General features: G+C 35.2%; 1 protein-coding gene across 3 annotated transcripts in view; it reads right to left on the bottom strand.

Moving 5' to 3' along the window:
• The window catches only part of LRBA (LPS responsive beige-like anchor protein), a 401639-nt gene that overhangs the window by 282336 nt on the left and 101947 nt on the right, over nt 1-17356 (bottom strand). For 2 of the 3 annotated variants that reach the window (XM_027692706.1, XM_027692708.1), the window contains 3 exons: nt 9597-9675; nt 9190-9323; nt 6908-6969 (listed from right to left, as the gene is read on the bottom strand). In XM_027692706.1, coding sequence (XP_027548507.1) covers nt 6908-6969; nt 9190-9323; nt 9597-9675 — 275 coding nt within the window. The remainder of the gene's footprint in view (nt 1-6907; nt 6970-9189; nt 9324-9596; nt 9676-17356) is intronic. The other variant, XM_027692707.1, reaches the window with a different exon arrangement.

Below are 17356 nucleotides of genomic sequence, written 5' to 3'. Positions count from 1 at the left end.
CAAGCAATAAAGGACGGCATTCAAGGAGTCTGGATTCCACAGCCATGCCCACCCACATCTTCCAAGACTTTCATTCACTTTTTCCAGAGTTAATCCTACTGACCAGTAGTCAAACAGCTCACTGTGTTTCTATCAAGTGTCTTGCAATGCAGGCGAAGGCAGAAGCCCTAAGACCTTACAGAAAAGAGCTGATGTCTTCATACATCAACAACATATATCCAAAGAAGGAAACAGCAACTGAGAACAACACAGATGAATCACAGTGTTGCTTTTACAGATTGAGAGAGTTTAATTTCTTCCAAAACTGGACTCTTCCACATGTCTGGTAAATGCCCCTAAGCTGCTGGACTACCAGCTACTTTGGGAGGATATGTTGAAATTTTTCCTCTGACAGATTATTCTACCTGGTGATAATAACAACTGTTACCTGAAACACTAATTGAAACTTAAGCCCCTTCTGTCCCAGGAGAGCACTTTGAGAGCACAGCCCCTGGCTACCTTCTCCTCTCTCTCTAGTTCTGACCACAGTCTCCACTTTGCAAAACTAAGGCATTGTAGATTAAAATATACATTGCAGGGGGGAAAGAATAGCAAGAGTTTTGGAGGAGGAAACAGTTTATGATGTAAAACCTCTTCACTGAAAATATCCTGAAGTAGCACTGAACATAAAGCTTAATAGACATTTCCCAGCTACTTTCCATCCAACAGCATCCTAAAGAAGATTAGGATAAGGATCTTCCATTTTGTGTCTCAGTTACAAGGGTCATGTAATATTTGTTACTAAATTGCACCGGGAACGTCCTTACTGCTGCTTGCATAACAAACAACAACATGCCTGGCAATCCTATATTTTCAAATGTTAAGATTTACACAGTTTTATTAATATGCTTGGTTTCCCTTGGGATGAATCACATCTGAGGTGGCTTAAGAATCTAAATAATCCATAGCAGAGCAAGGTGATCTTGAATATTCACTTCCTTCCACAGCCACCTCATCTCTACAAAAATCTAGGCTATCAAATATTCTCCCAATCTTCACATTCTTCAAAAGAGCACAAGTGTATCTCAATACAGTGCCTTCATACTAAACTAGAAACACTAAATACTTCATAGCTTTTCAAGGAAAGTTAGCAATACAAGGCAAACACCTGTGGGCATGATTCATGAAACATCTTTTCCTGAACTTCATTTAGACTTTGGTAAATTCTTTTTTCTATTTTTATTTGTTAGGATCTAAATCATTTTCATTTGCCTAAAAAAGTTATGGTTCTAACCATTTTATCATGAAAGCAATCTATCATTGAAGTGTTGTGTTTTCTTTCCAACTCAAATACAGCTACATGAATCTTTGATAAAGACAAAGATCCTATTTGCAGAAGTTCACACTATATAAAAAGAAAACCTTCCAACTCCCAGTATTTTCTAAATGCCTTCTAAAAGAAAATTAGAGCATGTATTACAGCTGATAGAAAATCGTTTGACAGCTTACAAAATCCCCACAAAATCTACCCCCTATGCCAAAACATATATATTTTTTAAAAAATCACATCTCTAAATGGAGATCAAATCCTTTTTAAACTTATTTTCAGTTGTTATAACATAAAGTGATTAGATGGAAGAACATTACTGTGATTAAAATGTTATCATCTAACACTTGGGGCACATTAAAAGTACTCAAACAGCATTTATTCTCTTCATATCTAAACCAGGATATTGTTAAGAGTTTTGATGAATCTGTTGAGTTCAGCTGCCATGGCATCATAGTGACATCAGTCTTTAGATAACATATACCCAATTCAATTAAAACTTCATAGCGATCACTACAGTTATCCATCACATCAAATAGCACTTAAAAGTAAATTAGGAACCAGTGCAGATCACAGAGCATCAGCATAAAGTGTTCTCTCTGCAAGCAACTGAAAACCTGCCATCTTCTACATCAACTAAAATCTCCAAGTAATTCAAAGACTTACCACATTTTAGAACACGCTGCAGAAATCCATTCCTGAGGGAATGAATTTGGATCACTGATACAAGGCTTTTTTTTCTGAGCAGAGGATACTCATAAAAGCCTGAAGATCCTACTGCAATCCCACAAACACTGAAGTAAGGGGGTGGAAGCAAAAGGAGGGTGTGAGAAAATTCTGCTGAAAAAATCCAAATCGTAACCACTATCCTATTGCTCTCCCTCAGGGAGAATAATGCTATCATCCTTGTTTGTATGGGTGCATGACTGCATGGCACATGTTGATATTGCTCAAATAATTAAGATTCCTTATCAAAGTAAGAGATATGATATGACCAAGATACTGCCCATGCAAGAGATGTAACCTGACTTCTTTAGGAGCAACAGAATCCGTTCAAGAAGGGGTTTAGTAGCATATGAAAGATCATACTAAAGAAATACCTCAGGCAAAAATTTCACCACTTAACCAATGGTAACTAGACTATAAAAAAAGAGAGCTGAAGACCTGTAAGTTTCCCTACAGAGGCAGTAAGACCAGCTTTCACAGCGTAATTTTTTTCTGCTTTAATACTACTATCAGCCTCTGCTGTATTTTTAAAATGCACATGGTACAGCCCTGGATCATGCTTTTCTCTCCAAAAAATAACTCCAAAAACTATCAGCACAGCACAGGACATGTTCAGCCATAATCATATTTCACTGGGCCATATGAGCAGACACTATCTCTGCACACAAAAAAATCTGGAGTACCAGGGTTTATGCTTCCCTCTTCCACCTCCTCATGAAAGATATACCTTATCAAGGCCCAGTATACATTTAATAGCTAAGGCTATGTAGTTATATTGCAATATATCATATTAATATTTCTCTAAGATAAATTATCTAGACATTAAATGTATTAAAACATTGGTCCTGGTTTTATATATGCCATGAGCTATCAGGAATGTGCCTTTAGTCCTTTTGAAACAATATTGGACAGAGGAAGGAGGAACCAAGAAGATTATACAAGAGTTGAACATTATTTGAGTCAGTTAGTCTAAGTTTAGATTCAGTAGAAAAAAAGCTCTTAAGTCAAAGATGAATCTGATAAGAACCATCTAATTAGTTCTCTTACACATATTCCACTGGAGATTCAGTTGATTTACTACAGAAAGAAGCATTTTTCAAGTGTCAAAGATTTTGTAAATTCACAGGCATCAAGGAAAGTTATGGAACCTATTTTGTACTGTTTCACCTTGGAGCTACAATAACAGGACGAATGCTTCATGCACCTGAGCAAGAAAGAAATATTTTTAATCTCTTCAGGAAAGAGTAGGGAAGATCACAGTTGTTCCTACTTGGTCATGCATTTCAAGAAAATATCTGACAAATGAAAGGAAGCACAGTAGCATACTTGCTTTAGGGATATGCACTCAATTCATATAAGCTCCCTTTGCATTTTAGGCACAAAGTCCTTTCAGATGAAAATGCTTTCTTTGGGGGTGACATCAGTTTCCCCATGCAGAAGTCTTGTCTCACAACTGCACATGAGCACCTTCAACATCCCGATGTCACTCATTTAGAAGGGATAACAGAAGCAGGACTTCTCTCTTTTGGCTGGTTTAATTACCCCAACAGGATGCCAGGCCAGACGAGATGGTGCTTCTAGGTTCACTGTACTGTATGCATTTCTGATAAATGGGAAAAGAATAGATGACCTGGCAGAAGGCTCAGACAATAACATGTGATTTACAGGACATGAATGCAGCTACTATAAGATTTATCTGACAGCCCTCTCCGATAGTGGACTGTTGAGTATCCGATGGAATGATTTCTAGTCTGGAAAGTCTGCTACTGAGTAGCCATACACATTATTTATTTATTAGATGTTTTGGGTTGAAACCATTTTTAAATGATGCACTTCACAATGCTCAGCCATAAATTTAGTTTTAAACCCTAGAAGGGAGGTAGTGTTATTGGAATGTGTGTCAGACTGAATTAGGATGAGCAACACAACGCTTTTATAAAGTGGCCTTGAATGCAACGTCGATTCTTTCAAAAATGATATTAATGTCAAATAAGCAGGAACACTTTGCAGTAATATTAAATGAAGGATTCTTTATGTTTTGATAGATTTATAGAAATGTAAGTACACACACAGAGACACGTCTCAAAATGTAGTGTGTCTATCAAAAAACTGGTTTTGTCTTAGAAAAAGCCTTTTGTGTGTATCTCAAACCACCTGTTTCTCTTTTTGCCTTTGTTAAATAGAAGGCACTAGACCAACATGCAAACACTAAACAAATACAAAAGCAATGGTCTTTTTCCATATGCCTAAATATATGAAATTTAAACAAGAAAAGAAATTCACTAGATGTCACCAATAGCTTCACAGAACGGTACCTCCTTATTTTTTTAAAAAAATACTTCACATAGGAAAGAGCTTTATTTTCACAATTTTATGAAAAAATTACTTGTGCGATATTATTATGCCATTTTGCACTTCTGAGAAAAAAAAAAACGTATTTCAGCCACAAATCTAAATAAACATCAGGAAAAAGTCAGATGTTCAAGAAAAAACGATCCAATGGCTTACACTGGATATACAATGTCTAAAATGAATTTTGAGAAGAGGTTATCGTAAAAACACCAAAGATTAATCAAAGCAATCTTTCAATTTCATAAAGTGATGGCTGACAAATTTGTGAAGTTTTAAATCAAATTTGCAGATACTTACTTCGTAACTATGCCACATTATTTATGTGATTAAAAACTGTTTTTTGACCTGATCTTTTGATCTTTGGCACTTCATCCTCTCCATCTCCTCTTAAAAATTAATTAAAATTTTAGCAAAAGGATATCACTTCATTTCCCACCCTATCTTGCAGGGGGGAAAAAAGAAAAGAAAAAGAAAAAAAAAAAAGGAAAAAATCAATCAAGCTCAACCCCATCTCCTCCCAGTATCTCTAAAATGTCGGCTTGAAATTCAATTTCATATCTCTCAAGCTTTCATGTAGCAAAAGACAGTTCACTTCTTAACAAAATAAATCACTTCTGTGATTGCCATGCTGACCTCTTTGAATTAGGAAAATTCAAAGTGAAAAATGTAATTATCACCCCAGAACAATCTGTATACATCTGGAGCTAATTTTAGATTCATTTCTCACATCATTTTTCATATTCTGCCAAAAATTACAGCTGCTATGCAACTTTAGAAAGACTTTGAGGTCTTTGCGACTTTTTTGGTTTATTTCTACCATTTCACAAAGAACAACCTCGGTCTCTGCAACCAGCACTGCTAAGCAATCACGATAGCTTCAATTTGATTAGATTAGCATTAAGTGGCATTGTGACACATATGACAAATAGATGCATTAGAGCACGTCATTTATTCCTTGTCCTTTCCACTTCCCAAAACCAAACAAGTGACGTACAGTACAGAGTACAACATGATTTTAAGAAAGATTAGATTACCCTACCAAAAAAAGAGGGAAAGGTCAAGCACTAATTATTGATACAAGCAGCATGGATACCGAAAACTAATTTTTTAAAATGGTAATACCAAGCTGTCAGACACATATTTAATACTCAGAATAGTTTTACTCTAGCACATTAATGAATGAACAGTAAAATTTGCATATGGATTTCTTGGTAGCAAAGATTCTTTTCTAATCTAAATCAGCTACAAGTTCATATTCTAGAAGTTGTGAACAATGTTCACTTCCAGTATTGCCATATGTAAAATAACAATCTCTAAATTCCAAAAGTTCCATAAGGAATATTAAATTCCTTCCAGGGCAAAAAGATATTGTATTTCCTGAGGAAGATGGAAAAGTAGATGAGCAAAGTTCTAGTTACATTCATTAATAATAACCTCACTAGAAAACATAACTACTCTTCACTAGTTCATTGTAAAATCTATTAGGTGTAATCTCCTGAAGTAATTGTTCTTATTGCACTTTATTGACAATGTAGACTATCGATTTTTCACACCTTCTATGATTCTTTCATTTGTATTCATGAAATGTCTATCAGCACACTCTAAATAAATTTGGCAATATAGGCACTAAAACGAATAAATCGATGTGAAGAAACATTAATTTTGCATTATCCTTATTCGTCAGGCAAGCAAACCATAAGGGTTGTAAATGAAGGTCAAAGGTTTTGAAATGGGTCAGAACCCTTGACCTCCAGACCAATACCATTCCCATTAAAAAAGGCTATTTTAAAGTTTTAAGTAGGGGAATTTACTACCAGAAAGGTATAATTTTTAAGGCACCAAAAGAAAGGCTCAATAAAAACAGTCTTCCGTTTAATTACAAAAAAAAAGAAAACAAGAAACCCCAAAAGAAAATCCAATTAATACAGCATACACAATTTAAAGTAAGTTCCTTAGGCTCTGGCTCTTTTCTAACCATGGGAACAGGCCACTTCTTAAATATCTAAAATTACTTTGCCTTTAGGAGTGGACATGTACCAAACTGCTGACAACCAGGGTTGCTTACTTAAATTTTTCTCAAATTCTTAGTACTTGTCAAATCAATTGAGAATGACAGGGTTTCAAAAGTATTTATCACTTGTTTTGTAACCTCTACACAAAAGGAAAAATTCTATTTATCCCAGAGGATTCAGCATGTCAAGATGCAGAAATCAATGTTTCTTTAACTTTAATATTTTATTGATCCTATTTTAACTTATAAAAATGACAGCACAGAATTACTTAGGCACACCATCTTCAAGGTTATGTAAATGCTTAATAGTAAGGTACATAAAAGCATTCATATCTTCTCTCTTGAACTGAATAGACACAATTACTACGATTTTGTTTTTAAACAAAAGGCCTTGTACATTATCTCTTTACATATTTCATGTAAGCTTAAAGTAAAATTTAAAGTAAAATTTTAACTGTAATTTCCATTGTGTTCAAAGACAGCACTTCCAGACATTGCTACTTAAATCTCACCTGAGAGCAAAGAAGCATCACCAGCTCCACAACTGAACTGCTAGATTTCATGCATACAAGACCTACAAAAAGAAAAAAGTATACACAAATGCATGTTTATACGGCACCAGCTACTAACACAAACTGTTTTGAAGTTCAATAGATTAGAAGCATTTTGACAAAACAAAAGAAAACTGAAATTTTCATACCACTAATAGCAATACAGCTAATAGTAATACATTACCTCCATTATTCACGTAAATGTTCGTATGTCAAAATGATCAGAAGTGTGGTTAACATATGTTATATTAATCCACTGTATCTACATTTTGCTATTTCTTGAAGGATTGGATCATTATATATGCAGAGAAGGGAAATGGCTTTATGACCTTTGCTTTCTCCATTGCGCGTTCTCCTTTCAGCCCCCAGCTATCAATCAAGTTTCCATTTTGTTTCATGGCAGCAGACATCCCAAACACTCTTATTAGTACTTTGACCCTTAACCCCACACTAAACCTTAGCAGAAGTGCAAGCAGTAACCTACTATATATATTTTCAATTGTTTATAAACTAATTTGACTATTATTATTTGGGTTCGCATTTTGTTTAGTGTTTTCCTATAACTGGGTTTTAGGCCCAAAAATTGGTTTCATGTGTTTATTTTTGTCTAGACAGTTCATACACTCCCAATAATTATCCTGCTTTTTTTTTTTGGACACGCAATCTATGAAATACTCATTTATCTGAGTATATAACCTATACTACAGTCAAAATACTTTGAAACCAGATTATCTTTTATCTTCAGAGAAGAAAAAATGTAACTAAATAAGAAATTTACTTCTCTGGCAAATAGAACTTTGAGGAAAAACACTCTTCTGGTTTTCCTTATTAAATAAATGAAATAATTTTGTTCATAAGGCAGCTTCCATTAAAATGTTTATCAGCTAAGGTGATGCCTACATGCATGAACAGAAGTAGAATCCCAACTGCTTGAGTCTCACAGAAGGCAGTTCATACACTTCTTCCTTCCATTTCTTCCTACCCAAACCAGTAAGCAAGCTAAACTCCTAAACTAAATGACTTTAGTTTCAGTGAAGTTTAACAAACTCTTGATTTTGATATCAGCACTCTTCAGGAAAATGCTTCACCGTGTTTGATACTCTAATTGTGTTTCTGCCAATGTCAACCATATTCAGCACTACATACAGGATGACTGTCCTAATTCAAGAAACAATTAGTTCCAAAAATGTTTTTAAGTGGAACTTTAATTCCCTAGGAAGAAACTAGTTGTATTAGCACAAATACAGCTCATATGCCAGTTATCAGCTCAAGTTAAGCAACCATGAGATTCTATCATGAGTGCACTTTTCACTGGAAGGTCCCACAAGCTCTGGCTCGAATTCAAGTCACTTCTTTAACGGGACAAAACCTGCAACTTTCTTTCTAAAAATCAGTGGACAAAGCATATGATATAGCCAAATTATGAAAAAATTGAAAAACTGGTGTTACTACTAAAGTCACAGCGTTCCAACAGACACGACTTTTTAAACTGAGGATGTTAATGTCTGCACTGCAGAACTGAGCCTCATTCTTAAACAGAGAAATCCACCTGTAGAAAGAAAAGTCCATCATTTCAGTCTCATTCATTTTATGCCACTCTTCACCAAGAAAAGCCATGATCAATCCTGTGCACATGAATCTTTATCTTCTCAGAAGTACCAGAGAATTATTCTCAATACTGACAACGTATTTCTCTTACCCGTATGGTTGCCTTCCAGTTGGAAATCAGAAAGGCAGAAGCACACTCACATACAAGAAATGGACCAGAACATACTCTACTTAGTTCCCAAGAAGCCTTCTGCTATAACATCCCAGTAAAAATGCAAGTCTTTGTGCTTAATTTTCTACATTATACACTTTAGTTTGCAAAATAGTGTTGACCATGACATTAATTTTTTTTTTAAGGCTCACAAAACATATTTCATACACCAGCTTCTATAGGACAATCTGCTGGAAGAGTTGGAAAACTAACGAAGAGACAACTGTAGTTGGTCTCTCATAATAAGATACACAAAATTATAAGATGAGATGGACACAAAGAGGTTACAGAGATGGTAAAAATGAGGAGGCAATGACAATGACTTCAGATGACCAAAGACAGAAAAGGGATAGGAGGCAGAGAAATCCAGTGGACAGCACTGTTTGGAAAGGAAGGAAGAAATCTCCTAAATAAAGAAATCTTGAGTCTCCAGAGTAAAACAGAGCACACATTTAAAAAATACTTTTTTTAAATGGAAACTTACTTGTACCTTCTATCAGCAACTCCTGCCCGTGGCTGCCCAAAAGAGTCCGAGAAAGAAAGGGAGCAAAATCCACAAAAATCTCTCTCAGAAGTGGGGCAGCTTTTTCCAAAGCATGTTCAAGTCTGTCTGTAATACTAGTAAAGAGATACATGTGATTAGAAACAGGAGAAGGAAGCTACTGAAATTTCGTAAAAACTAATATAGATTTTGACAGTGTTAAGTGATATGTGATATACATTTACAAGAAGGAATTAATAATCTGCCACTCAGTATTTTCCCAAACCCTCATTATGTATTGAACGTCAGCAAAAGAACATTCTTAAGTTATGTGGAAAAATAATATCATCTGTAATATCAAAAATGTGAGCCACAGCACAGCTGTTCAGATGTTCAATTGAAGAAGTTACCTCATATTTGAGGCAGAATCCTCAGGCACTGAAGAAACTGTAGGAACAGATGGCAATTTTGAATTAGATGATCCCTTTCCTACAAGAGAAAGTAATAATAAACAAATCATATAAAAAAATTACATGCGAAATCTTGCTTTTCAAGTGTTGTGTGAGGACTAGGTAAAAACCTTTCACCTCTTTTTACCTCAAACGTTTTTCTTCCATAAGAGTCATATTTATTTGCATTCATATTTACCAAGTATGCTATGATAAGCTTTTTAAATGCTGCTCTAGTACAAACAGAAGCGTTGCAGTTTGTTTTGTGATTCAAGGAAGTGTTGCAGTTTGTTTTGTGATTCAAGGAAGTGTTGCAGTTTGTTTTGTGAAGGAAGTAAGCTAGACTGCAGTGATCTCTTTTGGTCTTATAAGCCATAATTCTCTCTGAACAAATTCAGTAACGCAACCTTAAGCAGTGAACAGAAACAATGTCTTACACCTTTGATGTTCCTGTAATGTGCTAATATATATAATAATACTAATATATAATAATGTAAAGCCAAATGGTAAAGTTTTAAAGCATCTCTTTTGGTTACTGGAAGTGGTCATCTGATTTCAAGTAACTTGCACAGTATTTTTGTGTAAAATTAAAATACATTTGCATCAAAATCATGCAGAAAACAAAATGAGTGGGTATTTTCAACAGCCTGCCTTAAATTTTTGCAACATTAGGACTCTAACAGACAGCTCTGATAAAATTTTCCATTGCACTGCCAGTGTCATTAGCATGATGGCAGTGGTATAACCTCATTTATGAGTTATTAACTTTGCCACATTAATTATTCAAAGGTTGATAGGGAAGACTGGGTCACTTATGTATCCTACACTTACCAAAAAAAAAAAAAGCAGTTGTGTTACGTCAAATTGACACTCCATGGCTCTCATCAGCACAGGAGGAATCTGTAAATATTAAATTCTGCTGTTCAGTATATAAAGAGAAATATAACCTCCATACTGCAGTATGGATTGGTATTAGCGATGATGAACAGGGGGTAAGCAAAGACAGCCAGAGATTTCACAGATATTTTCTGCCAGGATAGGAATGGTGACTCACAAATCTTACATTGCATTCCAAACCATAGAGAGGAATGAATCTTAGCAGACAGATTTCTGTGCATTTCCCAGGAGCATGACTGCTTCTAGTCCATCTGCAATCCTATCTCTTTCCACCCTTAGACCCTGTCCTATTCTCTTTCCTCTCACCTCGCCAGTTTCAGATTCTTATGCTGCTGGAGAGGAGAAAAAAAAAAAGGAAAAAAGCATGAAAGAAGAGAGTTTAATCATTTCAGTTCTCACATCTACCTTAGCAAAGACGTGACCCTTCTCAGAACTGTAACTATAGAAACATTCCTGATGGTCCCACCTACAATGGAGTGAGCTCACTTAAATGCAACCTGTCTGGAAATCAGCTCCTAAGATCTTGAAACTGTCTACCAAAATGTGTCAACTCCAACTCTTCAAAGTCTTTTAACCTGACTGAAGTGGAATAGATTTGAAAAGTGATGGCAAAGACAGATCCTTGACATAGTGAATTTATTTCTCCTGTCAAATTTTAAACTTCTGCTCCAAAACTGTGGCACGCAGAGCTTCCTCCAAGAAATGTTGGGGTTTTGTGGTGGGTAGGGTGTGTTTTTTTGTTTTTCTATCCAGGGAAGATGTTTTTTTTCTAATCTTGTTTCAAAGACGTCACAGAAACTAATAAAATAAACTACAGTCTCAAAATAATGAAAAGTTTTGCTTTTATTTCTTTTTCTTTCTTCACAGGCAGGAGATGTCTTTGTGATGGTGATTCACTTATGCTTTTCATAAATTCGACCTGAAGCTGTATGGGGATGATGGGATTAGAGGGAAATTAAGTGGGCTGTACAGAATGAAGGATAAGAAAGTGGTGAACAAAGTGTTAGCTGAAAGCAAAGTGAAACATCAATCTTCTGGGCATTGTATCCTAAATAATTTATCTAATAAAGGCTAATCGAATATAAACTCCTGAAAGTTTCAACGGTGATGGCTAGATTTTGTAAATGTTTTCAGTATTTTCATGGATATAATTCCATCTCTTTAAGATCTAGTTTTACATAGTCAAACCACCAAAAAGTATTTTGGGTATTCCCAAAGGAAAAGCTGTCAAATGATGTGCCGAAAATTAAAACAGAGCCTCCTGCACAGAAAAACAAAACAAAGCCCACATAAGGCAGGAAGCCACATGATTCAGTGGTTCCAAAGACTCCAGTTGTTTGTCAGATACTTAACAGCTTTTTTAACTTTTTTAACTTTTTTAAAAATTAAGATTTTAAAACTATTATTTCATTTTTCATGATAACCTTTATTCAAATAATTTTACTAGAACTCCCAGCTGTCTCCCTAAAGCCCAACATCCCTATTCTCATTTAACAAAGTCCCTCTAGCTCAAAAATATTCTGAAGCCCACATGCCCAGTAGTGGATTTACACCTACACTGTCCACAAGGGGAAATCAGCACATTGGTCGGGCTAGTTCAACACAACACCAAAATGAAATGGAGTCCAAAGCCTTCAAAATAAGAAAGTCCTCTCAAAACACAGACTGTGCCTGCAGAATGTCTTGTTATGTAAATGCTCAAATGCTTTTTATTACATCTAAAATCTGTGACCAGTAATTCACTACTTATTGGGTATGGTTACAAAGTCAATTGTATATACAACTAAAATCCCACCCTATTAAATGCAAGGATCATTTTATCAGTATAAAATAAGACTTGACAGTGCAGCATAAAAGTGTGAGTTTTACAATTAAATGAGATGAAAATAATTCCATGCAATATTTAGGTCATCAGCAAAATAACTGAGGGAAAAAAATAGGAAAAAAAATCAAGGGAAACATCTGCAAGGACAATGAAAGGGCATAATAGCCATCATGAGGCTAATAAAGAGACATACACTCAGCCTAGGGTAACTTGGGTTATTTGTTGTTTGTTTTATTTTTGGGGATGGGTTGGGGTTTTTTTGGTTTTCTGTTTTTTCAACACAACTGGTAAAAATAGTTTGAGTGGGAGGTAAAGGAAATCACTGACAACACAGGACATTATTGTTTTTTCTTCTAGAAATAAAAACAAACTGTGCAAAACAGATTATGCATAAATGTAAAACTATGAAATTTTAGGTTAAAATAACTTTTAAATATAGACATAACAGAAAAAGCACTGATCATTTGAATTTGACAACAGCCTAAGGCAGGCATCTACATAAACTGATGTTCTTTTTTGAAGATTACATAAAAATATTTATGGTCTGAATTTCTTTGGGCTTATCAACACCTAAGTCCACATTCCAAACTCAGATATATTTCACTAAAAGAGGTGAATCTCAGATTTATTGTGGCTGAGAATTTCAGTGGTTTTTTCAATAGGATTAGGCATAGTGATTTCTGCATGCAAATTTTGTTTTGTGGAAATACTTTTTTTACTTTGTTCAACTCAGAGGTGGCTTTGCATTCTACTTTTTCTGCCTTTAGTGAAAAAAATTAAAATACTTCAGTAGCATATTTTCATCCACAACACACATGTGGGTAAGTGCAGTAGCTACTTCAAACATGTGGAACTAAACTGACTTATCTCTTCCTTATCCTTTCACTGATAAACTGGCTCCTTCAAACTGACAGTTTTACAGACATTTGCAAGAACATAAAAGAAAATGCAAATAGATCATCTGTCTAGCACCCTTACAGTGAAGCCTTATTGTTTATTCAAGGTCCCCAAGGGTCTAAACAAATAAGTGTCTCTAGCAATAAAATATTGTTAAAGAAACTCCTTGTGCAAGATCCTTACACTTTTACATATACACTTATAAAGTAGACTTGGCAATACACAAGTAGTACATGAGAATATACTTTACTCTGTGAGAATAGAGATGAGGTAAAAAGAATAGGAGTTGAATTAAATAACCATACCCCTTAATTTTGTACAACAGACCTACCATACACTGATGCCCTTTGTGGAAGAGGTATCCAGTAAAATAATGAGCTTATTCAAAAATACACTTCCAGGGCTGGAAGTGCACAATGCAAGACTACAATGAAACATTTTACAAGCTAATATAAGGGATCTGTTACATAAACACATCTGTAGGCTAAAACAAAACAGACTTCATGAAACAATGGTGAAAACTTCTCTTAAGAGAAGTGGCCTTAGAACAGTTTTTTTTACTGACGCAATAGTAAGCCATTTCCATTGCATATCATCAGCATCTGAGACGTTTAAAAGTGTCATTTTGCTTCAGTAACTAGCCTTCAACTACTGTCACTGTAAAGTTGGAATTCTTTTTGAAACAGTTACTATAATCCAATGAATTTCTTGAATAACCTCAACACTGATGGTAACTCACTTCACACTCATTTTTCTTACTTTAGCTTGTCTCCTGCTAATGTATTTTATTGCAAGACTTCAAGTTCATTTTCACCTATGCATAAAAATCAATAAATACCATTCATCTTTGCAAAACAAGCCAACTTGTTTAAAGAAAATTTACATTTCTCTATATACAGAACAAGCATTCAGGAGTCACAACTCCATTTTTATCTCCTGTTACTGCTTATCCCTGCATTTCTTCCAAGCATCCATCTCCTTTTTCACCTCAGCCTTTGACATGGCCTCATTTATGACTTAACACTTTGGGGAACAGCCCCTGTGTCTTCCCAGGAGAAGCAAAAATCCTGTGGGCAACTCTGTGTGGCTCAGAGGCAAAACAAGTGAAATTCAAAGAACTTCAAGTAGGAAGTGGAGGAAACAGGCAACAGAAAATGAGTAGAATTTTTCAGTGTTTTCTACATTCAGAGCATCAGTAAGGACAAGAGGCAACTTACTCCTGCTTCCCACAGACTTATCATACACTCTCTTCATAGAAGTTGTATTTGAACAACCATTTGCAAACTGAATAATGACAGACTGAGTTCTTTAGAGTGAAGCAGTAATAAAACACATGTGAAATCCTTCAAGTACATAAACAGAGAAACTCAGAGCATCAGAGAAAACACTGGGAGTGCAAACTGCAAAACAGTTTAAAAAATTCACACCACTTCAGAACATTACAGCTTTAATTGAAACATTTAAAGCTCAGGCAATTCAGCCAAGTCCTGCCTATCCAAATATTAGTCCTGTCTTAGCAGTAGCCCTTCCTGGACACAGCATGTGCAGGAAAATCTCACATTCAGCCTATGAGACAATCCAAGGAAGAAACAACTCAAGTGAATTCCCCCTTCTTAGGTTACTATTAGTAAATATGTTAGTTTGCTCAATACCACCCTCTGTAAGAGATAGTAAATGATTGGCTCAACATGGGCCACCAAGCTTTTTCTCCATGCATTTCCAAGATATTTCAACAATTGGACTAGAAATTCCAGCAAACAACAACCCAAATACCAGCCATCAGCAACATACTGACAGCAAAGTTCAGACCACAAGGGGCACATTTGTATTTTTGTGCTGTGAAATACTCTGCAGTTTGAATGAGTAAAGGTGAAGGAACTTTGCAAAAAGGCCAGGCTGTCTGAGGCCAAAACATGTTTTCACCCTCTTTCAAAGTATCAGAGGAACAGAGTGAGCTTAGACGGTTATCTTTCCAACTTGTCAATACTTTTGTGTTTGGGAAGCCAGGATATGTCACATCCACGTGATATGAGCTTAGGACCATCTCAAGCATCAAATACCCGAAATACTACAACCCTTGATCTACAGGCAAGATGCAAACTTCAGGAAAAATTATGGGGAAGGAGGCTGATGAATTCTGAGCACACACAAATGGCAATGGAGGCATCTGGAACCACACAGACTGACTGGTATTTCAACACAAGCGATTCTGACATCACATCTACAGGTGGAGGATGTTCACATTCTATATGTAACTTATTGCCAAATTGAGTGTATGTACACAGTGCAATTAGAACACTATCATCTGCTGTTTAGTCCTATTTCAATGCCTGCATCTCACTTTCATCTCTGTTTCGGAGTAAATCTGCTCGAGTTTTCACAGTAGAGCATTATATGTTAATATAGTACGGTTGTGTTTATCAGTTTTTAAAATTTATCAAATAAATGTATACAAAACTCACTTTGGCAAAAAAACAGATGACGCGTATTTTTAAATGTAGTAATAATGTTTAATGAATAGCCTTCGTATAAAACGTGAAATAGCTCCAAATTTATATTCACTACATAGCCCCCATAAGCTCAGCATATTTAAGAAAGGATTTAATTCATTTATTTTCTTAATTAAAGAAAGTGAACAGAATTATAATGAATGTTAGCTGAAAGAACGAGAAAGATGTATTGATTCCCTGTTGCATGAAAATGAAAATTAGTGAAAGAACATGTGATTTGAAATCAGAGGAAATTTATATATATATTGGTTTTATAGGAAGTTTGCTTATTGCTACTTCCATCCTCAAATAAAAAAAAAAAAATTAAGGCCTTATACAGAACTTGATTTCAGACTTAATGTGTGCAATTTTACTTGAGCAACATTAGATACAAACCACTCCAACTCTGCAAAATTTTTGTTTCCGTGCCATTATTTTACCGGGGCAAAAAGGAATAGTCTCACGTTTTAATCTGTTTAAGACATGATTTCACTTATCCCTTTACTTTTTCTTTTAATTAATTAGATTGCCAGTCTAAACATGCCTATTTTTAATCCTGATTAGTTTCTTTTTAGGCATATCAGTTCAGATTACATGTCCAATTTTTGCCAAAACTCCCAGACATGCTGGAAGTCACACAGTTACAAACTACATTAGTATTGTTTATTGTCTGGATTTCTCATACATTCTACAGGCACAGGAGCACCTATTTTTTTCTTCTATACGTTCCTAAAAGATTGACTAAAGCTGAAAATCAATGTTAGTCTGTTTTGTTTTTATTAAAAGCAAGTGAGTACTTGCTTCAGAAATTGTAATAATTAAGCCCTCATCTAATCGGGGTAAACCAGTCAGAAACTAACAAATTCACGATTATTTAAAACAATTGCAATGTAGGTGAGGTTTTATTATTTTTAAAACAGATTAGCTTCTCAGAGTCCATCTTCACTAAAGAATTGTGACACTTCAAAAGACAGTTAATTCCCCTATTTCAAACACTATTCCTAGACTAGTACAGTGCTACCTCCTGCAATTTTGGCGACAAAATGGATTCTCCCCTTTACAAAAAGTAAGAACGTACTAGATTTCAATAGCTTTTCTTTTCCTTTATTGCGGCTGGAACAAAAACTTTTTGATTTTCCCAAGAAATGGAATGGGCAGTTGAAGATTGGTAACAAGCATCTTTCAGACACATGAGTACTAGAGGACATGATAACAGATCACTTTTTTTTTCCCTAGTCTTTGCAGTTTGGATATAAGTTCATAAAAACAGGAAGCAAGAAACTCAAACATTGAAAAAATCACCAATAATCAGGCATAACTTGAGACTTCCTTGATTTAAGATGTAAATCAGTTCTAAGTCTTGAAATCAAACTTCATGGGTACAATTATGAGATTCTATACAGCCTTGTGACTCAAACATGGCTAAGTAGAAAAGCATGCCTTTGACACAGCAAGGTTAAACATCATTTATCTCATACAAGAACAACCAGAAAGACTAAGGGTTCAAAGGAACACTTGCTTATAAACAACCTACTCAATTTTGTCCCCACTGAAAAAAACTGTCCAAAGCAATTAGTTTGGCATCAACACTGAATTTGACCTCAGGCTAAAGC

The sequence above is a fragment of the Neopelma chrysocephalum genome, unplaced genomic scaffold (assembly GCF_003984885.1).
Source record: "Neopelma chrysocephalum unplaced genomic scaffold, ASM398488v2 Primary Assembly neopelma1_88, whole genome shotgun sequence".
Taxonomy (NCBI): domain Eukaryota; kingdom Metazoa; phylum Chordata; class Aves; order Passeriformes; family Pipridae; genus Neopelma; species Neopelma chrysocephalum.
The sequence above is the reverse complement of the archived record's forward strand: the minus strand, read 5'-3'. Positions and strand labels throughout refer to the sequence as shown.